This window comes from Schistocerca nitens, chromosome 8 (genome assembly GCF_023898315.1).
Source record: "Schistocerca nitens isolate TAMUIC-IGC-003100 chromosome 8, iqSchNite1.1, whole genome shotgun sequence".
NCBI lineage: Eukaryota > Metazoa > Arthropoda > Insecta > Orthoptera > Acrididae > Schistocerca > Schistocerca nitens.
Window position 1 is genome coordinate 59012873 of NC_064621.1, and position 27441 is coordinate 59040313.

General features: G+C 45.4%; 1 protein-coding gene across 6 annotated transcripts in view; it reads left to right on the forward strand.

Annotated features, from left to right (window-relative positions):
• LOC126198859 (trans-1,2-dihydrobenzene-1,2-diol dehydrogenase-like) overlaps window positions 1-27441 on the forward strand; it is an 86608-nt gene that overhangs the window by 22782 nt on the left and 36385 nt on the right. For all 6 annotated transcript variants that reach the window (XM_049935454.1, XM_049935450.1, XM_049935449.1 and 3 more), the window contains exon 3: window positions 25711-26002. In XM_049935454.1, the coding sequence (XP_049791411.1) occupies window positions 25711-26002 (292 nt within the window). The remainder of the gene's footprint in view (window positions 1-25710; window positions 26003-27441) is intronic.

Consider the following 27441-nt stretch of genomic DNA (forward strand, 5'->3'; position numbering starts at 1 on the left):
TCACAGAGCATTTGACTATTGTTTGAAACTTAACACTATGAGGAACCAGCCCCTTAGAAGAATTTAGAGTCCAGAAGATCAGATATTTGTGTCATTATTTTAAATTTGACTGGCACATTTGTGTTATGCGTCTTAAAGTGTAACACATGCAAAAAAAGACCAATATTACATGTGAAAGCTTAGCTTCTCTTGTAGCTTATTAATCTTCAAGAGCAATATTATATGTGAAAGCTTAGTTTTTCTTGTAGCTACACTATCTGTATTAATGTACACCATTAACTTTTCCTCTTTGTGTGTTCATGCTACTTAACAATGATCTTGCTATTGGCTGACCACAATTCACGACATATGCTCTGAATATCTGCTGTCATTGGCTGGCGAGATCAGGTGGCATGAGATGTGATTGGCTTACAAAAGGGAATCACAATCTTGATTTCAATGCTCTGGAAAGTAATGTACTGTGTTTGGTGCAATTCAAATACGAAAATATGGAGCATATATGTTGCTGCACATCAAAGGTCTTTCCAAAATTTCTCTCCTCCCCCCTCCCTTTTTTTATTTTATTTATTTATTTTTATTGTCTCTCCCCCTAAAGTGCTGCGAATTTCTACGCCAATGTATAAAATGTTAACCGTTCAAAGGATTGATAAGTTTTACAGTTCCGACGGAAAACCTACTGTCACTTGGCACAGAAAAAGTGTATTTCTGCCCAGGAAATGCATATTTTTTAACTGGTATACCTGGGAAAAATCTGGTAATTTTTTTTTCTTGTCCACGTATACACCCTGGGCCTCAGCTAACTCTGTGGAGTCAGAACTAAACACTGAAATGACCATCACTCAAAGAGCTGTTTTCCAACACAGAAGCTTACTTCTCAGTGTTACATTGTTGTCATTGATTGCATGTCAAAGAGAGCTTAATTGAGGGAACTGCAAGCAGTTGATGCATGAATCTGCCAGCTCTCATTGATGGGAACTGTCCGCAGTGGTCCCTGGGTTTCCCTTAATACCTATTCTCCCGAAAAAGACATTCTGCCCCCTAGTAAATGGTGACCAGATGTAGGCACTTAGATATCGATATGCCTCCTGGTGATGTACTTGAAAATTCTGTGTGGCTGCTACGGACCATGTGAACAATGCTTTCTGCGACACGCATGTGCATCACAGCTGTCTTGCATGTTGTGGTTGGTGCCCCTTGGCACCATACAGTCCTCTTGCCCATTGGTGTGTCTAGGCAACGGTAGGCCCCAGAGGTCTTCACAGTGTTGGAGTCTTCGCCGTCTTTGGGGTGGGAGGTCAGAACCGGATCTACCTCTGTTAGCGTAGGATGAGTGTCACAATGAACTGCATCTAGCCTTGGGAGGTCTTAAGCCAGGGCAGTGGCAGATGGTGCAAACAGTGCCTCATTGTGGGAATCTGGAACTGAAGGAGTTAGTGTGTCCATTGTTACATTGGATCCATGACAGGCCTGGACTTGACTGATATGCCGGCAACAGTGGCGTTCTTGCAGCAGCTGGACTTTGACCATCACATGTGCAGTCAAATGGAGAATGAAGGCAGGCTGCCACTGCTGATGATCTTGTTCGTATATCTGCACCTGCACCTACACCGGATCCTACAGAGGAATGGACCAGCGAAATCCAAATGGAGATAGGACCAAGGAGGCATCATGGCACCATGGGTGGGTAATTGAAAACACCAACCGGGGTGGGAGGGGAGGCGCCGCTTGCTTGCTTGGAATTGTGCTACACTCCTTCACTGTTCTGGCAACATTCTGCATTGATACCCCTCCAGTAGACGTATTGCAAGGTGAGGCACTTTGTCAGAATGGTTCACCAATGGCCGTCATGGAGAAGCCAAAGAACATTATACCAGTGTGTCCTGGGAGTGAGCACCTGAGCACGGCCCAAGGCACCCTTGTCAACATAACACAACCCCCCCCCCCCCCCCAGGGGGTCCACAACTCTTTCGTGGATACATGTGTAGTGAGCACGGGACCCCAAGCTAATGTGGCCTTCCTTCCTTTCCGGGCTGCATACCTTCCCTTTCCGCATCCTTCCCCATCCCCCCCCCCCTCCCTCACCTCTGGCTCTTTCCTTCCCTTTCTCCCCCTCTGGGAGTATGGTTTGTGCCTACGTCCAGAGACGGACGCTCGAAACTGTAACAAATTCTTTGCTTTCTCCGCTTGCAAGTCTTCGTCCTTCCTCTGTCCTTCTCTTTTCCTTACCTCTTCTCTTTGCCCTTTTCTCCGCTGCGGCGTTTGAGACCTCTCTTCTTTCCTTTCCCTTTCTCTTTTTTCCTCCCTCTGCATGTCTGAAGGCCGACCCACGCATTTCCATGTGTAGCCGGTGACGGGATAATGCGAAATTCCCCGCCCCGGGTAGACAAGTAGGACACGTACGTACCCCCTGGTAACGGCCAGGCCCAGGGAGGGATGATTACCCGAGCTGATACCTTCCGAAAGTGCCGATTGGTCCCTCTGTCTGTTTGTCGGGAGGTGTGACCTGAGGTGTGAACAATCACCTAAGGCAGGAGTGCTCTCAGAGAGGGCCCCCACAAGGAAGGAGCGTGCCATCGGAGACGCCAGTAATCATGGGGGATACTTTCGCAATGGTTTCCTCATCTTCTACTATGTCAGCTCACAAGCGTAAGTTCAATGAGTCTCAGCCACAGGCAGTCCTTCCATCATTGCCACAGTTCCTTGTTGTTTCTCGGTCTGACGACGGTCACGACTTCTCCACGGTCAACCCTTTCATTATTCAGAAAGGTGTCGACGCAATTGCAGGTCCTGTAAAGTCTTGTTCCAGATTACAAAATGGCACCTTGTTGTTAGAAACAGTCAGTGCCCTCCAGGTACAAAAATTGCTGTGTACTTCACTGCTACACACCTTCCCTGTCCGGGTGGAACCGCACCATACTTCAAATTCATCACGTGGGGTCGTTTATACTCGCTCCCTCGACGGATTGTCCGACGAGGAAATTCAACACTACCTGTCTGACCAGGGCGTAACGGCAGTTCATAGAGTCATGAAAAGGGTTGACACGAACATCATTCCAACCCGTACTTTCTTCTTGACATTTGACAAAGTTCAACTCCCATCGAAAATCAAAGCAGGCTATGAGATAATTTCCATTCGCCCTTACATCCCAAACCCTACGCGTTGCTATCGGTGTCAGCAGTTCAATCACGCCAGCCAGTCCTGTTCCAATCCGGCCATATGTGTTACGTGTGGCAAGGATGCCCATGAGGGTGCTTGTCCACCTCCATCCCCTCGTTGCATCAACTGTATGGATGACCACGCTGCTTCCTCTCGAGATTGCCCCATTTTTAAAGACGAAAAGCTCATCCAGGAAATCAGAGTGAAGGAAAAGGTGTCGACCTTTGCTGCTCGAAAATTATTTGCCAGTCGACAGCCCACCGTGCCTCAGACAGGAAAATACAGCACTCTCCTTGCCTCTCCTCGGCCAACAAAGGAGGCGGCCACACAGACTTGTGACCTCACCTTTAGTGCCACGGTCGTCAGATCGGCCAGCACAAAGATCGCCTGTTCAACCTCCTCACTTTTGCCTGCCCACTCTATGGCTCACCCTTCATCGGGTTCTGCTAAATCTCAAGCCCAAAAGTCAGACACCAAGACTTCGAAAAAAGAGCATACTCGTGAAGATTTTTTACGTACCCCAACTTCACAACCATCGGTTCCTCCTTCATCTAAACATCATGTTTCCAAGAAAGCTAGTAAGAAACCCAGTTCATCTCCTTCTCCGCCAAGGCGTGTCTTATCTACAACACCACCTGGCGGAAGTCGCCCTCGGCCGTCTTCTGTGTCGCCGAGGCGCACTGCTGGCGGCCGATCAACCGGCCGGTCGCTGGTGGCAGGAGCTGCTCCTGACCAACCTATGGATCAGGATCTTCTGCCTTCGGCTGAATGCCATTCCGTGCTGTCAGTCGCAAGCTCTAAGCAGTCGCTGAGTTGACGGCAACCTTGGTCACATTCCTCCATTTTCTGTCACGCTATGTCCATTATCCACTGGAATATCCGTGGCCTTCGAGCCAATTGGGATGAATTGTCGATCCTCTTACGATCCTACTCGCCGGTCATCTTCTGTCTTCAGGAAACAAAGCTGCGTCCCCGTGACCGCTTTGTTCTCCCCCATTTTCAGTCTGTCAGATTTGATCTCCCCTCTGTTGAAGGCACTCCAGCACATGGAGGACTCATGATTCTTCTCCATGATACTCTCCATTGTCACCCAATCCCCTTAAACACTTCCTTCCAAGCTGTCTCTGACCGTCTTTCCCTTTCTGGATATAACTTTTCTCTTTGTACTGTATACATTCCATCGTCCACACCAATGGCACGAGCTGATCTCCTTCATCTTCTTGGTCAGCTTCCACCCCCCTATTTGCTGGTTGGGGACTTCAATGCCCACCATCCGCTTTGGGGATCTCCACATCCTTGTCCACGTGGCTCACTATTGCTAGACGTCTTCCACCAAGCGGATCTAGTTTGCCTCAACACTGGGGTCCCTACATTTTTGTCTGCCTCCACGACGAATTTATCTCATTTGGACCTCTCGGTCGGTACTGTTTCGCTAGCTCGGCGCTTCGAATGGTTCGCCCTTGATGATACACACTCGAGTGACCACTTTCCATGTGGTCTTAAACTGCAGCCTCAACTGCCATATATGCGCCCGCGACGCTGGAAGTTTGCCCAAGCCGATTGGACACTTTTTTCGTCTCTAGCGACATTTGATGACCATCACTTTCCCAGCATCGACGATGAGGTCACACATATTACCGACGTTATTCTTACAGCTGTGGAACGTTCAATACCACGCACCTCCGCATTGCCCCAGCGCCCCCCAGTTCCTTGGTGGAACGAGGCATGCCGTGACGCAATACGTGAGCGGCGACGTGCTCTTCGCATTTTCCGCCACCATCTTACTTTGGCCAACTGTATCCGCTATAAGCAGTTCCATGCGCGATGCCGTCGCGTCATCCGCGATAGCAAAAAGGCAAGCTGGAAATTCTTTACTAGCTCATTTAACAACTTCACTCCCTCCTCGGAAGTTTGGAGTCGGATTCGACGGTTATCTGGCGCACCTAGTTTCTCCCCGGTCTCTGGGCTCGCTGTCGTGCATGATACGTTAGTGGACCCCGTCGCAATTTCTAACTCGTTGGGTCAACACTTTGCTGAGATTTCGAGCTCTTCAAATTACCCGCCAGCGTTTCTCCCGAAGAAACGTGCAGCGGAAGTGCAACCTCTTGCTTTCTCCTCTCAAAATCGCGAAAGCTACAATACTGTTTTCTCCGTGCGGGAACTCCAACATGCACTCTCTTCTTCTCGCTCCTCCGCCCCAGGACTGGATGGTATCCACATCCAAATGTTGCTGCATTTATCAACCCATAGTCTGCATTACCTCCTTCACCTTTATAATCGAATTTGGACCGACAGTACTTTTCCCAGACGATGAAACCTGGAAAGGACAAACATCTCCCCTCTAGCTATCGCCCCATTTCTCTCACGAGTAGTGTATGTAAGGTTTTGGAGTATATGGTGAATTGCCGTTTAGCTTGGTGGCTGGAGTCCCGCAGTCTTTTAACATCTGCCCAATGCGGTTTCCGAAAGCATCGTTCTGCAGTTGACCATCTTGTTGCTCTCTCCACTTATATCATGAACAATTTTCTCCGGAAACGCCAAACAGTAGCAATATTTTTTGATCTGGAGAGAGCATACGATACCTGTTGGAGGACAGGCATCCTCCGCACACTGTTCTCTTGGGGCTTTCGAGGTCGGCTGCCCCTTTTTCTTCGCGAGTTTATGGCAGAGTGCACATTTAGAGTGTGGGTGAACACTACTCTCTCCCATACTTTCTCCCAAGAAAACGGGGTACCCCAGGGCTCCGTGCTTAGTGTTGTACTGTTTGCCATTGCCATAAATCCAATTATGGATTGTCTCCTTCCTGATGTCTCGGGCTCCCTCTTTGTGGACGATTTTGCGATCTACTACAGCTCTCAACGGACCAGCCTTCTTGAACGACGTCTTCAAGGATGTCTCGATCGCCTCCACTCTTGGAGCATCGAAACCGGCTTTCGTTTTTCTCCCAGTAAGACCGTTTGTGTTAATTTTTGGCGATGTAAGGAGTTTCTTCCACCCTCCTTACATCTAGGACCTGTCAACCTTCCGTTTTCAGACGTCGCTAAATTCTTGGGTCTTACGTTTGACAGAAAACTGTGCTGGTCCTCCCACATTTCCTATCTTTCGGCTCGCTGTCTGCGATCCCTCAACACCCTCCGTGTCCTGAATGGTGCCTTCTGGGGAGCGGACCGAGTGGTCCTTCTTTGCCTCTATCGCGCCTTAGTGCACTTGAAATTGGATTATGGAAGCATAGTCTACTCCTCTGCTCGGCCGTCTATTCATCGGCGTCTCGACTCTATCCACTACCGTGGATTACGTTTAGTGTCTGGCGCTTTTTATACCAGCCCTGTGGAAAGCCTTTATGCTGAGACTGCTGAACCTCCGCTGTCCAATCGGCGAGCAGTCCTTCTGAGTCGTTATGCTAGCCATCTGTCTTCCATGCCTGCTAATCCAGCCCATGACATTTTTTTCGACGCCTCCTTGGATGTAGGGTATGCAGGCCGCCCTTCCTCCCTACTACCACCGGGAGTCCGCTTCCGTCAACTGCTCCGTTCTCTTTCCTTCCACTTTCCTAAAACCTTCTTGACAACTTGGGGTACAGCACCGCCTTGGCTCCGTCCCCGGATCTGCTTGCTCCGTGACCTTTGTCAATTTCCCAAGGATGGTACCCCTTCACTTGTTTATCGTCGGGCATTTGCTGCTCTATGTGCACAAATGAAGGAAGCCACATTTATTTACACCGATGGCTCGAAAACATCATTAGGTGTAGGCTCCCGGGACACGTTGGTATCTGTGGAAATGAGGCTGCCGATATAGCGGCCAAGGCTGCAGTCTCTCTTTTTCGGCCAGCTATTCGATCGATTCCCTTCGCCGATCTACGGAGCGTTTTATGTCGTCGTGTTGTTCTTTTATGGTACACACATTGGTCGACACTTCACCATAATAAATTGCGGGACGTGAAAGCTCTTCCCTGTGCTTGGACCTCTTCCTCCCGAACGCGTCGTCAGGAGGAGGTAAGCGGCGATCCTCCGCCACTCTGTCCCCACTGCTCTCAGCTGTGGACGTAAAACACCTTTTAATTGAGTGCCCCTATTTTACTCCGTTACGCGCCTGTGTACAGCTGTCGCCTGATATATCGTCCATTTTAGCAGATAACACGCGCTTGGCCGATCGCGTTCTCGAATTTATTAGTGCCAGTGATATGACGTCAGTCATTTGAAGCTTTTTGGGGACAACAACCTCTTTCTGTAGTGGATTTTTAAGCTTTCCTTCTGCTTTTAGTTTCTCCAATTTTTTGAGTTTCGTTCCAATTGTTGTTGGTTTCCATTTTCGTTTTTTACTGTTTCCTAAGTCACGGACCGGGCGCTAATGACCATAGCAGTTTTGTGCCCTAAAAAGAAAAAAAAAAGACACACACACACACACACACACACACACACACACACACACACACACACAAAACACAACGTAAGGATGAAGCCTCATGCAGCTTGGTCCAGAAGGCTTGGAGTCCAATGTGTGAGATGTTTAATGTCGGTGGGCCATCCTTGTGTTGTATAACACAAAACCTCCTGGAGGACAGGATCATTCACCATGTATTGTCCCACAAGATGTGTGTCAATCAGGTGATGGGCTATGACATCTGCAGCCTCACTGTACACATGAAAACATACTTCTGGCGTCTCATTGAATTTCGGATTGTGACCAACAGGTATTATGATAGGAAGTTGGCATTGGCATGGACAGCATTAGGGCAATATTGAATATCATTGGTAAATCCTGAGTGAACCAGAGCACCCGTTCCAGCCACTGTGCTATGTGGGTCGGTATTGTTGCTGAAGATTAGAAGAGGTGCAGTATAGATTTATGATCTGTCACAAGTGTGAACAGCAGTCATAGATGTAATCATGGAAGCGTTTGATGCCAAAGATGGTGGCCAAAGCTTCCTTTCCTATTTGGCTGTGGTTCCTCTGTGCTGCCATGAGAGTTTTGGATGCAAATACGATGGATCGCTCCATGCCATTCTCAGTGTGGGACGAAACTGTGCAGATACTGTAGTCAGAAGCATCAGCCGCTAACACCAGTGGTTTCATTTGATTGTATGCCATTAGGCAAGTAGGCTGGAAGAGGACCTGCTTTAGCTCATGAAAAATATCATATTGGGAAGGCTACATCCATGGCACATTCTTATGGAGCAAGTGGTGTAGTAGCTCCACAATGGTCACGGCATGGGAAGTGAACCATATATAGTAGTTCAGACTCTAGCTGGTAAGCATCTGTGGAAGCCAGTAATTGTTGGTTGACAGACACATGCTGCAGCATATGCCATATGAGGTGAAGATATGTCATAAATACTCAACCTGGCGGTCGAAAAAAGAATATTTGTCAAGGATCGCCGCTGTGAATGTGGAGAAGAGCTTGTCGAGATTCCGGACGAGATCTGCTGTATTCTTTCCAGTGACCAGAATATCACAGAGGTAGCTTATTGTCTCTGGGACATCCTTTACAAGCTGCTTCAAGTACCTCTAGAAGATCGCTGGGGCATTGGCAATGCCGAATGGAAGCTGCGTATATTGGAACAATCCCAAAGGAATGTTTATGACTGCAATCTTGTGGGAGTTGGTGTCCAATGGGAGCTGGGGATAAGCATCCTGAAGATCGATTTTAATGAGCACCATAACCTTCCCCGTCATGCTCTCCCCAGCAAGACAGGAAGCAATGTCCTCAAGCTTGAGAATGGGATATGCAGCATCTAAGGACTGGGTGTTCACAGTGTCTGTGAAGTTACCACAAATTTGGACAGCACCCAACAGTTTTTCCACAATCATGATGAGGGAAGCCCATTGGCTATGCGTGACTGAAATGAAGACGCCCTTGTCCTGGAGGCATTGAAATTCCAGTTGAATCTTATCCCAAAAAACAAACTTGACACAGCATGCCTTAATTTTTTTTTACCATAGTGGGTAATGGAGTATTTGCCTGGAACCTCGAAACCCCCACCGATGACTTCTGGAACAGTGGCCCAAATTTCGCCAGGAGGTGTCAGTGGTATAGGGTCAGAGGCCCAGGGTGTGGACGGTTTCGGAGGTGTCGCAGATCTCAAAGCCCAAGATATGGAATAAGTCTTGGCGAAGCAACTTACATGCCACAGGGAACACAACTTCCATAATCCACGCTGTGGTTACTGTGGGGCAAAGATGGAGTCTAATCCGAAAGCATCTTGTCATGAAAATGAGGTCATTACTAAAACTACATAACTTTGTTGTGAAGTGGCGCAGTGGAGGGGATCTGTTGATTATTGTAGCCAATGACCCTGTATAAGTTCGGAAAGTGACTGGTTTGCTTACTAGCTCAATCTGTTTTGACAGCAGCTGATTGGAATGTGGGAGTACAACATGTACCAGTGGCACATCTGGAAAATTTGGATGGGAAGGATCACCCTGGTGTCATCCTGTGCCCAGTCCATGGACATAGAAGTGGACGAGTGACAAACTTCATCTTTTTGGTCGGACTTATCGCAGGCTGTACATGTTGCCTTATGGAAACAGCATTGGTGTTGCGGATGGGTAACAAAACATCATTTACAAGATGGAAATTGTTTGAAACGGCATGTCCTGGACGGTCTTTTTCAGACTTTGACACCAACTGCTGCTGCTATGCTTCCAGTTCATGATGGAAGACAAATACCAGAGCTGGGTCTTGGATGGAAGCTGCTGCTGTGACAGAATGATGTGAAGGCATGAGTCGAGTGACAGATCTTTGATCTTCAGGAGATCCTGCCAGAGACTTCGTCAGGTGTGTTAACTAAAATCATGTTGTGGACCAGAGCTGATGCATAAGGGAGCTTGCATTGTTCGTTAACCCATCGTAACCAGCATTCATGGGAGAGACGCTAGTTAAAAATCGTGTGTTGTGCTGCAGTAATGTGTATCTGAGTGTCAAAGTAATCAGCTAAGCTTTTCTTCTCTAAGTGTGGTTGCTGGGAGATGTAACTGTTGTAGCAACTGGTAGGTTGCGGGTCCCACATTGGCCATTAGAAAGTGCACTGCTGCTGATCGCCACAGACGTTGTACGCTGCAAAATTATGTTCTAATCGTGCTTTGTAGCAGGCCCAAGGCTCAATTTTCCTGTCAAAGGGTTGAAAGGGCAGTGGTGCTGATGCACCTGAACATAGCTGGGCAGCGAGCTGGACCCCAAGCTCCGCAGTATCTGTAGGGGGCACCTTCAAAGCAAGAACTTCTGGATGCGTAATGTCTCCGTTCAGTGGCAAGGACATTACTTGTTCCTGATCTACCTGGAACGTGGCACACATACTGTAATCAGTTCAATAAAATCCTGATCACCACTGCTAAATCTGTTTATAGTTCCTAATTGAAAGAAAATCCCTGTAGGAGTGCAATAGCTTTTTTTTACCTTCCAAAAACCAAAGAAACTGCTTGTCGCAATTTATAATTGCAAATTAACACCACCTCTCCTGCAAATGCAACCAAAATGCAATTCTGTGGATTTGACTTCAACTAACTCCCTGGAGCCGGAACTAAACACTGAAATGACCAACACCTGAAGGTCTGTTTTCCAGTGGAGAAGCCTATTTCTTAGTGTTAACTTGTCTTTATCGATGGCATGTCACCAAGGGCTTAATTGAGAGACTGCAAACAGTTGGTGCATGGATCAGCCAGTTCTCATCGATGGGAACTGCTTGTGGTGGTCCTTGGATTTCCTTCAATAACTGTTCTCCAGAAGAGATGTGCTGCCCCCATAATAACTCGTGAACGGATGTAGGCATGGTCTTGCGATGAGACCAGGACCTCTTGCTGCTATGTATGAGGTACCTGTTGGTCCACAGCTCTGAGTGCGCCTCCTGGTGGTATACTTGAAAATCCCACATGGCTGCTATGGACCGAGTGAGCATTGCTTTCTGTAACACCAGCATTATAATCGTTTTGCGTTTTGTGGCTGGTGCCCCTGGGCACCACAGCAATTAGCAATCTCTTCTGTTGCTTTCTCTATAATTGTGTTTGTTATAATACTAGTATTGTGTGAAAAAAGTATCAGCTGTGCTAGCTGAATGTTAAGGGGACATCATTTACATATCTAGGGAACAGGGGTGGACCAAAAATTGAACGTTGTGATTTCTTCCCAGTCACAAAAATTTTCTCTACTTTCAACATTGTTTGAATTATTCAGCACGATTTTTTGTGTTCTGTTTGTCAAGTGTGATTCAAACCAATTGTGTGTAAAGCCATCAGTTCCGCAAAGCTTAAGTTTTTCCAAGAGAGTAATATGATCTTTGCAATCATCTTCAATTGGAAAGATCACAAAAACTGCCAACTGGTGATATTTTATTATTTAAGGCTTAGCATATTTGATTAATGAATGTAGAATTGTATTCTCAGTTGAGCAGCTCTTCTGGAATCCAAGTAAATTAATTCTACTCAAATGAGAGACTACTCTAGAGCTCATCACTTTTTGAATATTTTGGAAAGACATTAGTAAGGAAATCAGATGATAATTATTTATTCAGTAGCCACCAGAAAGATCGCGGGAGGCGCACATCAGCACAGCGCGTCACGGACGGTAGTTGCCGCAAGTAGAGTCCCGTCCACCAGAGGGCACGCGAGAATTCGGACGCGACCTCTGCCGGCGTAACAACAACAACAACAACAACTCAGGCAGCTCGGGCCATGACCAGTCAGTTAACATCGAGCATGCCTAGGGCACAGTCCCGATCTACGCCAAGTGAAGTGCGACGTAAACGTGAACAGTGTTATTACAATTTACTTATTTCTTGTCATCTTTCTTGTAAAGAAGGTTAACAATTGCATATTTTAAACTGGAAAAATTCCCTGAGCTAGTGATGCATTGCATTTATCATTAAGGACATTACTTATTAAATTAGAACAGCTTTTCAGAATTCTGTTTGAAAATCTATCAACAGCATATGAGATTTTGTTTTTAAAAGTTTTGTAATTCTATTAGTTTCTGTGAAGGATGTTGGTGCTATTTAAAGTTGCTTAAATTTTTGTAGATTGGTGATTTTAATGTTATTTTCTCTTGCATCTTCAATTGACCTGTTTATCCTCTTCCTGTTACTGCAGTTAGAAAGTGAGTGTTAAAAATACTTGCCAGTTGTGAATTATTAGTCACAACATTGTCATTTAGTTTAATTTTTGTGGTTGTCCTGTCTCCCCTTCTTGATATCCCGTATAGTTTTAATTATACTGTCTGCATTATTAATTTTTGTTAGGGCGTGCATATTTCTGGAAAGCTTAAGGACTTTACTTAAAATATTACAGCACTTTTTGTAGAAGGCAAGTAACATCAGATCTGAACTTATTCTGACCTCTATCTAAATTTCCCTTTTCTCCTTATATTAAATTTTAATCCTTTTATTTATCTGTGGCTTACTAGTCTTTTAGTGAACTTTCTGGACAACTTCTGTGGATTGTACAACTACTAAAAGTGGCACAAGAACTTTGGTTTCTCTGACTTAGCTGTTAGGTATTACCCATTGTGTTAACCATCATATTAAAATGATGACAGTGATTCTAATTGTCAAATGACTGAAGATAAATTTTCTGAAAGACAGAAACATTTGCCTCACCTGCTCGCCTGAAAAGGTGGAAGTAAGCAAGTAGACACAAAAGTAGACACACATTACAATTTCTGGAGAGAGGGAGGGAGAGAGAATAAAGGCTTATGTTATAGGGTCACCATGGCAGTAACTTGCTAACTGATTCTGAGTTTTGCCATGACTAATGTTGTTCTACAGAATGATTTGATTTCACTAAGTAAGTGAAGGCAGCAGAGGATCAAGTAGGTAAAAAGACGGGGGCTAGTAGAAATCCTTGGGTAACAGAAGAAATATTGAATTTAATTGATGAAAGGAGAAAATATAAAAATGCAGTAAATGAAGCAGGCAAAAAGGAATACAAGCATCTCAAAAATGAGATCGACAGGAAGTGCAAAATGACTAAGCAGGGATGGCTAGAGGACAAATGTAAGGATGTAGAGGCTTGTCTCACTAGGGGTAAGATAGATACTGCCTACAGGAAAATTAAAGAGACCTTTGGAGAAAAGAGAGCCACTTGTATGAATATCAAGAGCTCATATGGAAACCCAGTTCTAAGCAAAGAAAGGAAATCAGTAAGGTGGAAGGAGTATATAGAGGGTCTATACAAGGGCGACGTACTTGAGGACAATATTATGGAAATGGAAGAGGATGTAGATGAAGATGAAATGGGAGATACGATACTGCGTGAAGAGTTTGACAGAGCACTGGAAGACCTGAGTCGAATCAAGGCCCCAGGAGTAGACAACATTCCATTAGGACTACTGACTGCCTTGGGAGAGGCAGTCCTGACAAAACTCTACCATCTGGTGAGCAAGATGTATGAAACAGGCGAAATACCCTCAGACTTCAAGAAGAATGTAATAATTCCAATCCCAAAGAAAGCAGGTGTTGACAGACGTGAAAATTACCGAACTATCAGTTTAATAAGTCACAGCTGCAAAATACTAACGCGAATTCTTTACAGACGAATGGAAAAACTGGTAGAAGCCGACCTCGGCAAAGATCAGTTTGGATTCCGCAGAAATGTTGGAACACGTGAGGCAATACTGACCCTACGACTTATCTTAGAAAATAGATTAAGTAAAGGCAAACCTACATTTCTAGCATTTGTAGACTTAGGGAAAGCTTTTGACAATGTTGACTGGAATACTCTCTTTCAAATTATGAAGGTGGCAAGGGTAAAATACAGGGAGCAAAAGGCTATTTACAATTTGTACAGAAACCAGATGGCAGTTATAAGAGTCGAGGGGCATGAAAGGGAAGCAGCGGTTGGGAAGGGAGTGAGACAGGGTTGTAGCCTATCCCCGATGTTATTCAATCTGTATATTGAGCAAGCAGTAAAGGAAACAAAAGAAAAATTCAGAGTAGGTATTAAAGTCCATGGAGAAGAAATAAAAACGTTGAGGTTCGCCGATGACATTGTAATTCTGTCAGAGACACCAAAGGACTTGGAAGAGCAGTTGAACGGAATGGACAGTGTCTTGAAAGGAGGATATAAGATGAACATCAACAAAAGCAAAACGAGGATAATGGAATGTAGTCAAATTAAATCAGGTGATGCCGAGGGAATTAGATTAGGAAATGAGACACTTAAAGTAGTAAAGGAGTTTTGCTATTTGGGGAGCAAAATAACTCATGATGGTCGAAATAGACAGGATATAAAATGTAGACTGGCAATGGCAAGGAAAGCGTTTCTGAAGAAGAGAAATTTGTTAACATCGAGTATAGATTTAAGTGTCAGGTAGTCGTTTCTGAAAGTATTTGTATGGAGTGTAGCCATGTATGGAAGTGAAACATGGACGATAAATTGTTTGGACAAGAAGAGAATAGAAGCTTTCGAAATGTGGTGCTACAGAAGAATGCTGAAGATTAGGTGGGTAGATCACATAACTAATGAGGAGGTATTGGATAGAATTGGGGAGAAGAGGAGTTTGAGGCACAACTTGACTAGAAGAAGGGATCGGTTGGTAGGACATGTTTTGAGGCATCAAGGGATCACAAATTTAGTACTGGAGGGCAGCGTGGAGGGTAAAAATCGTAGAGGGAGACCAAGAGATGAATACACTAAGCAGATTCAGATGGATGTAGGTTGCAGTAGGTACTGGGAGATGAAGAAGCTTGCACAGGATAGAGTAGCATGGAGAGCTGCATCAAACCAGTCTCAGGACTGAAGACAACAACAACAAGTAAGACTGACAAATAATTAAAAAAAAACTGTTGACATTTCTTGCAAAGATCCAAGATTGTGTGCGTGAAACAATTTTGTTAGACATGACATGGTAGGACTTTGTATTCCATGGCTAGAGTCTTATTGCCATAGAAAGCAATGAATCATATTACACAATCCATAAATGAAACAAAACTCAGGCTGAGATAACAATGATACTGTGTTTACTGAGTCAGTACTTGTTTCCTCGTGCACGAAGATGCGGAATAGATGAAAACTTTTTTAGGGACTGCAACATTTGATCATATCACACACACACTAATTGGGGGCTTGAAGATAATCGGTATGTAGCAAACAGTTTAACAATAGATGCTATAGAATCCCATGTAATATAGATTCCCAAATAAATTTAAATGATTTATTGAGTTAATCTTAAAAGTAACATATTAACCTTCAAAAACAGCAAGGAAATGTATGTTTCACAGAACACCAGTTCAGACATTAGAAATAAATGCACGTAATCTACTTTAAAAGGAATGCTAAATGCTAGAAGTCAGTCTCAGGGGTAAAAAGCCATATGACGCAAACAATACTGTCTGACTGGAATCTGGGCAGTGGACGTACACAAGACAGTTGGTTGCAGCACCTGTCTTAAAACACTCACTTGGAGTATGCCTGAAGTTACTTTTATGTCCAAAGATTTCTCTTTGTTAGTAATGGCAACCTATGCTCCATTTGCTAGGAACTCTTCAGTCACAAAGCTGGTATAACTTTCTATAGGCTAATATTTTATTCATTAGGAGACAATTTGGAAATGAGAGTGCCTTCTGGATTTCAAGGAACACACCATGAACCCAGGTGCTGGTATATGCCTTCTGAGTCTCATGAATGAACGGAACAAGCTGAGTTTCGTATGACTGTTTTTTTCAGAATCCACGTTGCTCTCTAGAAAGGTCACAGTGTGGGAGCATGAAAAGTTTTCCAAAATTCTAAAACACACTGACATTAGCAATGTGGGCCTATAGTTTAGTGTGTCTGTTCAATAACTCTTCCTGTAAACAGGAATGACCTGCACATCTCTCCAGTCACTGGCTATGCTTTGCTACATCAGCAACTAAGGGTACATTGCTGCTAGAAGAGGAGCAAGGTTTCGTCACCTTACCTCTCTGGAGTGATTTCAATTAATTTTGTATTATGTAGTTACAATTTTCATTATCTGTCATTTTGACATTCATGCAATGATTTAAGGGAGGAATTGTGGTGCTATCTTCCTCAATGAAACAGTTGTGGAAAAAGGACTGTGGTGGTTGGGATCTTCTCTCTGTCACTCTCCATTTCAGTGTCATTATGGCCAACGTGTATCTGGACAGATGACTTTGATCCATTTAATAATTTAACATAAGACCAAAATTTCTTAGGATTTAACGGTTAAATTGGTAAGTAGAACCCTACTTTTACATTCGTTGAATGCCTCACACATAGCTCTCCTTATGCTAAATTTGCCCTCATTCAGTTTTCTTTTCTTCCTCCCTCTCTGTGAGGCTTTGACTACATTTAAAATTCCATTGAATCTCTCTTTGCTTTCAGAGTAGCTTTCTGACATGACCGTCAAACCACAGCTGGGCTTCCCCATCCCTCACAACTCTGTTCAGCACTTTTCAGTCCAAGCATATTGTACATTATTGCTTTAAACGTCGTTCATTTATACTCAATCTTTTTAATATGAGAAATGAATGTTTTGTGTTGACCACTGTGGTAATCTGCTTCTTGTCACACTTGCTAAGCCAAAACAGCTTCCTACCTTTCCTTGTATTCATACTTACAGCCATATTCAGTGATGATGTAACTGTTTTTTCAATACTAATTCCCTGTTCTGTGTTAACCAAGTCAGAAAGTTCAAACCTGTTAGTGACAAGGAGATCTAATATGTAACTTTCACAAGCTGGTTCTCTAATTAATGCTCAAGATCATTTTTGGCTAATGCATTAAGTCACCTGTAGTAACACTGTTCACGTTACGTCGCACTTCACTTAGCGTAGACCAGGACTGTGTCCTAGGCATGCCCGATGTTAACTGACTGGGCACGGCCCGTGCTGCCGGAGTTGTTGTTGTTGTTGTTCTTGTTGTTACGCCGGCAGAGGTCGCGTCCGAATTCTCGCGTGCCCTCTGGTGGACGAGACTCTACTTGCGGCAACTACCGCCCGTGATGCGCCGTGCCAATGTGCGCCTCCCGCGATCTTTCTGGTGGCTACTACACTCCTCCTCCTTCGGGGGGTGAAGCCACTGTGATCCACTGCGTCGGAAGGTGGAGCGTCGGGCAGGAGCGATGACCTCCACATCCGTTGGATGGCCGGAGTCGAGGGGATCTGCCAACCCTCGAGCCGGAACCTTCGAATACGGCTGGAAGTGACCCACACGAAGAGGCCCCCGTCGTCCCACAACCAGAGCTCGGGACAGAACGGGTGACAAGCTGTCGAACTCCGGATCCTGTTCCACCTCGGGAGGGGCAAGACCCAGTGGCGGGGACGAAGGGAAAGGGACGACCACAGGTGAACTAGTCCCCTGAGAATCCGGGCCTGCTAGGGGGGCCGGCTCTCGCTGGGGCATCTCAAATGATGGCGATGCCGGTGCTGGAGCTACTGGAGGTTGCCAAGGCTGAGAACCATCGCAGAGCGGCAGAGTCACAGCGGGGAGAGGAGGTAACGTCCCCTGTGAAACCAATACCGGTGCCGGCAATGGGGAAGCCGGTGTCTGAGAGGTCGGAGGGTGGGTGCCCGAACGTGGACGCAGCTGATTTTGGTGACGACGTACCACCCGATCCCCCGCCTGCAAGGTATAGAGCCGGCGGCCATTTTGGCGCAGGACCACCGCTGGTATCCAACAAGGATTGCGACCAAACCCACGGGCTCAGACCGACATGCCCAGTGGAAAGCCAGGTACTCCATTTTGGGAAGACTGGCGAGGACCAGGCCGGAGGAGGTGCAGCAGAGTCCTAGGTTGACGCCCATGGAGGAGCTCTGCGGGGCTGCGTTCGCCCATTGGTGTGGTCCGGTACGCCGTCAAGAAAAACGTCAAGGCTTCCTCTGCAGGAAATTCGTGCACATACTTTTTCATCTGCATCTTAAATGTGCGCACCATGCACTCAGCTTCCCCATTCGACTGTGGATGGAAGGGGTGAGAGCAAACGTGCCGAATACTGAAGCGCCTACAAAAATCCTGGAAGGTCTGCGAAATAAACTGCAGTCCATTGTCTGAGACCAGGGTGATTGGCAGACCTTCACAGAAAAGATTTTTGCTAGTGCCTGGATTGCAACTTCTGAAGTGGTTGAGGAGCAGCGAACCACATATGGGAATCGGGAATAAGCATCAATGACAATGAGCCAAAAGCCATTGAGAAACGGGCCCGCAAAATCGATGTGAACACGTTCCCATGCTTGGGTTGCCAGCGGCCATGAAGAGAACGCTGCCCTGGGAGATGCTTGTTGGCTCGCACACTGGGAACAGGCGGCCACCAAGTGCTCAATTTCTCTGTCAATACCGGGCCAGTACACATGTCTGCGAGCCAAGGTTTTAGTACGGGAAACACCCCAGTGCCCCGCATGTAATAACGTGAGGACCTCCCTTCGTAAACCTGCAGGAACAACCACGCGAGGAGCTGTATCATCGGTAGCCAGAAGGAGAACTCCTTCCAAGACCGAGAGGCGGTCTCGTAGAAGAAAATAATTACGAAGAGGGTCCGAGGCCCGGCCCGGAGGGCGGGAGGACCACCCCTGCTGAATGAGGCGAACTACTTTCAGCCGCCATTTCCCTGGCGACTCGAGAACTAGTGATCGGGAAGCCATCAACTGCTTGGCGGGACGCCACATCCAAATGAAAACACATAATCTCCTCTCGATCGAACATAGGATCCGGGCCCACTGGAAGACGGGAAAGAGCGTCAGCGTTGGCATGCTGTCCTGTAGGGCGAAAATGAATGTCATAATGGTACTTAGAGAGGAACAAGGCCCAGCGCTGTAGTCTGTGGGCCGCCCTATCCGGAATCTGAGAGGCGGGGCCAAATAACGATATTAACGGCTTATGGTCAGTGATTAACTGAAACTTCGTGCCATACAAGAAAGGGTGAAACTTGGTAACAGCGTAGACAATGGCCAAAGCCTCTTTTTCCACCTGGGAGTAATGGGCCTGCGCGGGACTAAGTGTTTTAGACGCAAACGCTAGTGGTTGCTCGGAACCATCTGCGTTGTGATGGGCCAGGACCGCCCCCACCCCATACTGCGAAGCATCTGTAGCCAGGACCAACGGCTTATGGGGATCAAAAGTAGCCAAACAAGGGGCTGAAGTGAGGAGGCCCTTCAACGAGGTGAACGCTCGCTCGCATGCAGGCGACCAATCAAAAGGAACACCCTTGTGCAGAAGGCAGTACAGGGGGTGGGCCATAGTGGAAGCCCTGGGAATGAACCGGTGGTAATAGGCTATCTTGCCTAAAAAAGCTTGTAACTCTTTCAGCGAAGTGGGCCGAGGAAGGTTGACGATACCTTGGACCAAACTTCCTAGTGGCTGGATGCCATGCCGAGATATGGTGTAGCCCACATACTCAATGGACGGTTGGAAGAAGGTTGACTTATGCAGGTTGCAACGCAAGCCCACAGACCTGAATTTTAGAAAGAGGGTGCAAAGGTTGTGCAAGTGTTCCTTCGTGCTGCGGCCTGTGACAATTATGTCATCCAGGTAATTAATGCAATGAGGGATTGTCGACATGACATGCTCAAGATAATGCTGGAATATCGCTGGGGAACTGGATATTCCAAAAGCCAACCACTGGTATTGGTAAAGGCCAAACGGGGTGTTGACGACCGCAGCCGTTTGGAGTCCTCATCAAGTGGGATCTGATGATAAGCTTCCGACAGATCGATTTTCGAAAAATATTGGCCTCCTGCCACGGCGGAGAACAATTCATCAGCACGAGGCAAAGGATAGGTGTCCACCACCAATTGAGAATTAATGGTGGCCTTGAAATCGCCACAAAGACGTAAGTTTTCCGAGGGCTTCTTGACAATAACGAGGGGCGAAGCCCACTCACTGGAAGAAACGGGAAGAACGACCCCTAGGGCTGTCAGCCGGTCTAGCTCTTCCTTTACCTGAGGGCGGAGAGCCAAGGGGATCTGTCTCGCGCGTAGAAAACGCGGGCGAGCCGACGCCTTCAACGTTAAGTGAGCTTCAAAATCGGAAACACGCCCCAGGCCCTCCTCAAAAATATCTGGAAAGTCTGAGATCAAAGATTCCAATGAGTGATAGGGAACGTCTTCGGAGACCAACTGTATGGTGTCAGCAATAGAAAAACCGAAAGCTTGAAAGGCATCCAGGCCAAAAAGGTTAGCGGAGCTCGCATCACTGACAACAATAAAAGTAATAGGCCGAGTGACTGATTTGTAAGTCACGTCGGTAGTGAATTGACCCAGTAGGGGAATGAACTGTTTACCATAACCGCGTAGACGCCGGTAAACTGGCGCCAATGGGGGCGATCCAAGGTCGGAATAAGTTTGTGCATTCAACAACGAAACTGCCGCGCCCGTATCTACTTGCAGTTGTAACCGGCGCGACCGAACCGACACCTCGATAAAGAGTTTGCGTGCCGATGCGTCGGGAGCCTGGCCCGATGAAACTTCCTGAATGTCAACGTCCATGTCCTCTGTACTTGCTTCCTTCGATTCTTTCGAGGCTGAGCGGCAAACTTTAGCAATGTGACCTTGTTCATTACATTTGCGACAAACGGCCCAACGCCGGGGGCACTCTGACCGATCATGATGTATATAGCACGACGCACAGGACGGCAACAAGGGCCGGCGGCCGGAATTCTGTTTACGCACCGTGCGGGAGCGGCCGTAACGGCCGGATTGTACCGCTCGTCCACCCCGGACACAGTGGACGCGGCCGCGCCGCCCTGAACCTCCGCGACATCGCACCACGCTTCCAGCTGTTGACCTGCTGCGTGAGAGACTTCATACGATTGAGCAATGGACAGGACTTCCTCGAGGGAAGGGTCTTCTAACTGCAGGGCCCGTTGCCGGACCTCCCTATCAGGGGCCGAACGAACAATGACGTCGCGTACCATAATGTGGGCATACGACTCTCGCGACTGCTCCATGACAAAATGACACTTGCGACTAAGACCGTGCAGGGTAGCGGCCCACGCCCGGTAAGACTGATGGGGCTGTTTCTTGCATTGATAGAACTCAACCCTAGCCGCCACAACATGCGTGCAGCGGCGATAATAGGAAGACAGCAATGAACACAATGCGTCAAAAGACAAGGACGAGGGTTCCTGCAACAGCGCTAGCTGCCGCAAAACTTGATACAGCGAGGGAGATATCCAAGACAAGAAGAGAGCACGACATACCTCCGCATCGGCAACATGAAACGCCTGGAAATGCTGCCGAAGGCGATGTTCATATGCGTCCCAATCCTCCGCCGTCTCGTCATACGGGGGAAAGGGAGGAGGGAACTGCGCCGGAGCAGACGGCGTGGAGAGCAATGCCGGAAGCACTTGTTTCATGCTGGCCATGAGCTCCGTCTGCTGCGCCACCAAAACCCGCACCAAATCCTCCATGCCGTGGAGAAGCTGCGAAACCGGAACAACGACGCAACACGCGAAAGAACGACCCTACTCGTCGCCAATTGTGTAGTAACACTGTTCACATTACGTCGCACTTCACTTAGCGTAGACCGGGACTGTGTCCTAGGCATGCCCGATGTTAACTGACTGGGCACGGCCCGTGCTGCCGGAGTTGTTGTTGTTGTTGTTGTTCTTGTTGTTACGCCGGCAGAGGTCGCGTCCGAATTCTCGCGTGCCCTCTGGTGGATGGGACTCTACTTGCGGCAACTACCGCCCGTGACGCGCCGTGCCAATGTGCGCCTCCCGCGATCTTTCTGGTGGCTACTACATCACCCTCTTCAAAGTTTTCTCTGAAATGTTTTCCCACTACTGCTCCCAGGAGGGGCACAAAGTATAAAAGCACCTGATTACCGTGTTTCAGCCACTTTGTAATGTTTATCTTCACCCAAATTATTTTGCATTCAAAATGTTATTGTATTATTTATGGCTACAATTCCCTCAACAACCAGTGTTCACCTATCTTTTCAATATACACTCCAATCAGAATTTAGAATGTTATTGCTATAACATGTGGTTTCAGCCAGATTTTTGCCCCTAGTACTATGAGAACATTAGTGCCATTTATAAGTAAGGCTAGTTCTAGAAACTTTCCATAGATGTTCTTAAGTTAACTGATACTTATGTCAAGTTTCCTTTCTCTGATGTCCTTTCTCCTTTCTTTAATTAATGGGATTGATAGTCTTCTGTGTCTGAAATCAGAATATAACTCATTGTGCAATGATGTATTTATATTGAAAAACCACATGTGCATGTCCTACATACTTTGCTACTCCAGTAGCTCCTTCCTGCATATAGTGCACACCTCTTCTAATAAGAGGGATCTTACAATACCCCATGCAATAGCACAATAGCAGAGGTCAAGAAATGTGCATCCAAGACATCATAGCAATGTCAGAACCTTTTGTTTAAGCTTTCTACTCATACCCAAACCAGAGGACTGTAAACGGTTCTGACAGTGCTAATCCTGTTTCCACCCTGCATGCGTGGCTAGCTCTTTTCACCCAAGCAGCCAGCCACAAATTTAGGAACCAAGGGTGACCTCTGAACCTAGTTACCAGCATTCATTTGTGCAGACATGAACCATGATTTGCAGTCAGGTACACCCAGTGCACTCAGTCACTGCTCCATATCTTGGACTAACCTTCTGCCATGCTAACAGAGTGGACACTGTTCTTCCTTCCTGACATGCTAACTATTGCCATAAGGGGACCTTTCAGTTTGATTGGCTCCAATTCCAACATGGCATCCCTTGCTGGCCTAGATGTATTTCAGCAGTGGCCAATACCTCAAATCTGTTTTTAAGGTGTACTGGAGCAACTGTGTAGCCAACAACAACTTTCACCTTCTGCCCAAAGATTTGCAAACCCACCACTGTTCACCATTCATCATCAGGTTAGTGTCGACAGGCCAGGATGAGAGAATCATAAACTGCTGCAATATCAGGGATTCCGGGTGCTCCATAGGCACTGGAGGTGTCAGTACATTCATCTCGGCTTCCTCTGCACCACCATGGTCCAGAGCAACAGCTATGGGCAACACAACTTCAGATTGTTTCCAGCTAGTGGCCCAGGAAATGACTTGGGGGGGTCTCTGCAGACATCATGAGACTCTGGCATAAAATGGGGATGATATGCGATTACAAGAACTCAGCAAGAGAGTTCTCACAGCCTCTGTCACCTCAATTCTCCAACTTCCTGCCTACACGTGGTGCCCCTGTTAAGCCGAGAAACTCAGCGGAAGGTTGGGTAACCAACCCCAGCGGGAAACTGAGTCGGTGAGCAGATAGGAGTTGGAGGACAGTGGACAATGGGAAACCACCACTGAACTATACCAAGAAAACCCCATGGCTTCGCTCAGCTCAAAATGTTCCGGAGTTTCAAGTTCCCCGATCGGATCTCTGGGGGGAACCAAGTTGAGAGGAGCTTCACGAAGAGTAAGATGGTGCAAAGAGAAGCACTGCATAGGAACATGGAATGTAAGATCCATGTATCAAGGAAAACTAGACATAGTGAAAAGAGAAATGGAGAAAATTAACATCGACGTATTGGGAATAAGTGAAATGAGGTGGACTGGCATGGGAGAATTTGCTTTGGATGGCCATATGGTGTATTATTCTGGGCACGATAACAACAGAAGTAATGGAGTAGCCTTCATAGTTAGTGATAAAGTGATAAAAGCTGTGATGGCATGCAAATCTAAAAATGATAGAATGATGTCCATCAGACTTCAAGGTCAGCCCCTCAACATCACAGTAATTCAAGTTTATGCACCAACAACCGATGCTGAAAAGGAAATTATTGACCAGTTCTATGGAGATTTACAAGAATTACTACTGTCAACACCAAAAAAGGATATCGTCTTCATAGTTGGAGATTGGAATGCAAAAGTGGGAAATGAAGCTGTAGAAGGTATAACAGGGAAATATGGTCTTGGTACAACAAATGAAGCTGGACAGAGACTCCTAGAATTCTGCCAAGAAAATTCATTGATAATTACTAATACACTGTTTCAACTACCAAAACGACGCCTATATACCTGGACTTCGCCAGATGGCCAACACTAGAACCAAATTGATTACATACTTTGTAATCAGAGGTGGAAGAGCGCAGTTCAGTCAGCTACAACAAGACCTGGGGCTGACTGCGGATCAGATCATGAGCTCCTGATTGCAAAATTTCGGCTGAAACTTCAGAATGTAGCAAAAAGTATCCCAACTTGCAGATACGACCTTAACTCTATACCCTCCGACTATGCTGTAGAGGTACAAAACAGATTTAATGTATTACAGCTGGAGGACAAAAGCTCGCAAGAGATGTGGACAGAAGTAGCTAATACTGTCAAGGAGGCCGCAGAGAAACACATTCCCAAGAAAAGGAACAGTAAGAAGGCTAGATGGCTATCAGTTGAGGCACTGCAAGTTGCAGAAGAACGAAGGAAAGCAAAAATCAAGGGAGATAGATCAGCTATGTTTGAATTAAATAAAGATTTTCAGCAATTAGCTAGAAGAGATAAAAATATATTCTTTAATGAACAGTGCAAGGAAGTTGAAGATAGTAACGTAATGGGGAAGACAAGAGATCTTTGTAAGAAAATTAGAGAAATTAAAGGAAAATTCCAGGCAAAAATTGGAATGATAAAAGATAGAAACGGGAAAGATCTGAGTGAAGCAGAGGATGTTAAGGAAAGATGGGCAGAATATGTAGAAGACCTATACAAGAAAGAACTGCATCATGACAGGGCTCCTATTGCTGATGTTAATGTTTATTTAGAACTAGAGCCAGATATTTTGGAGAGCGAAATCCAGTGGGCCCTTGAAAATATGGCTGATAACAAAACTAGTGGACATGATGAAATACCAGCAGAATTGTTCAAAGTCACTGGAAAGGATGCAGTGAAAGTGCTGCACTCAATATGTCAAAAAATATGGATCGCGCAGCAGTGGCCAGAAGACTGGAAAAGATCAGTAGTCATCCCCATTCCAAAGAAGAAAAGTTCTAAAGAATGCTCAGATTACTGAACAATCGCACTTATTTCACATGCTAGCAAAGTTATGTTGAAAATCTTACAAAATAGACTTCGCCAATATCTAGATCAAGAGCTACCAAAAGAACAAGCTGGATTTAGGAAAGGAAGAGGAACTAGAGATCAAATTGCTAACATTCGGTGGATTATGGAAAAAGCTAGAGAATTCCAGAAAGATGTGTACCTCTGCTTTATTGACTACGCCAAAGCCTTTGACTGCGTCGATCACAACAAATTATGGAACGTTCTGAAAAACATGGGTGTACCAGATCACCTCATTCATCTGATACGGAGTTTATACCTTGACCAAGAAGTCACGGTGAGAACTATGTATGGAACAACGAAATGGATAGATTCAGAAAGGGGTCCGGCAAGGCTGCATACTGTCACCGTACTTATTCAATCTGTATGCAGAATATGTCATGAGGAATGCGAGGCTAGATGAAGGAGAAACAGGAATTAAAATAGCTGGAATAAATTCTACATTTGAGAGAGATTCAGTAGTTGGTTTCAGATCTGACCCACTGCTGAGGTAGTTTGTGTATTTTAAGATATTTGTGCAGAAATATTTGACAACCCATCAGACTGACTCATTTTGTGTAGTTAAATGCATCTAATTGTTCTGTCATTTTTTTTAGATGTTGTGTACATCGGAGCCATACATCCACAACATTACCATGTTGGAAAATTGATGTTGGAGAATGGAAAACCTATACTTTGTGAAAAACCGCTCACTATTAACTCTAAACAAACAAAAGAACTCATTGCATTGGCAAGAGAGAAGAAGCTATTTTTAATGGAGGCAGTTTGGTCCCGTTGTTTTCCTGCTTATGCCATGCTTAGGAGGGAAATGAATGCAGGTACATTGGGTGACATTGTCCAGGTCATAGCGAATTTTGGTGTTCCTTTGGAGAAGGAAGACCGCCCAAGGTAAAAATATAGTTATCCTTACTGCTGGTACCTTTTATTATTGTTAAGTATTAATTGCATAGTTACATAAACGGTTTTAGCAGTTGTTTTGAACATTGTGCATTGTCTTTCCCACCACCCACCCCACCTCTCCTACAGGTCCTCCCAGAAAGCTGCATGTGAAAGCCTCAGCCTAAAATTTAAAAGTCTTAGGTTTATTGTGTACACTATAGCCAACATATTTGTCACAAGAGAACAACTTTAAAACAATTCTCATTTATTATCTATGTAGTTGTGTCAGGAATTTACTGAGTCTGGGTCAGAACCTCATTTTGGTGTACAGTACTCAGATACAATGTTCTGACACAGATTCGACATGTTTCTGGTGCAACTAAATAGATCTGAAAATGATTCAGAGAGGATCAAAACATGTCTTGTATCAAAAAATGTGCTACTGAGATTAAAAAATAAATTAGAATTGTTATAAATTCATTGCTTACATGTTAAATTTGTTTTGAAAGCTTTTTCAAAATTGACTCAAGAGAATAGTGTACATTAGTTAATCGAAGTTCAGTTCAACTCACTCAGTCACCTTTCCAAATCAGATGTAGCATTTTGTTTTGAATTAGCTTTCATTATTAAAATCTGATCCTGTTAGGAAATATATGTTGTAGTGGTGTGTCAATATTGCTACTCTTACACCCTGTGACAATAGCCAGTACCAAATTCATGAGCTAACATGTCAGATCACTCTGGTGGCATTTTAAAGGTTAAAAATATCCTTTGGCTAACCCTTGATGAAATACCATAGGACCTAATAGGATAAAAATTGGCAAATAAATCTTGGGTGCACAAGTATCTCGGAGAGTATTCTTATACAGAAGCCAGCAGAACTCTGTTTCTATGAAATTTCCATCACTCCAGTACTTTAAAGTGTTTGATTTCCCTGCTTATTAGATGTAGCTTATGCTCAACCTCCATGTCAGAAATTGTCTACTTTTATAAATGTTGTGTACTTGCATGTACCAATGCTGATACAGCATATTACACTGGGAAATTGATGTAAGATTTGGATAGAACATGTTGTGTCTGTGTTTGCCATTCAGTGAAACTCAACACAGAAACTTAGCAACTTTATGAAGTATTATTAACTTTGTTTGAGAAGATACAGTCTTTCTAAAGACAGACACATCATTACAAAATGTGATTGTTGGATTATTAAATTAAATGTTATAGTACAATGGTTACCAGTCTGGGGTTATATACCCCCTTGAATAGATTATGAAATTTTTTAAGGGATAAAAACAAAAAGCGTTTATGATCGAGAATGTGAAATTCAAGTCAAAATACAATGCCTTGGTCTCTGCAAGGACAACATACCAAAAATATATTGACAAGTGGTAACAAATTTCATGAAAGGTTTTTGGTGAAAATCTATTAAACCTTCAAGTATATGGATT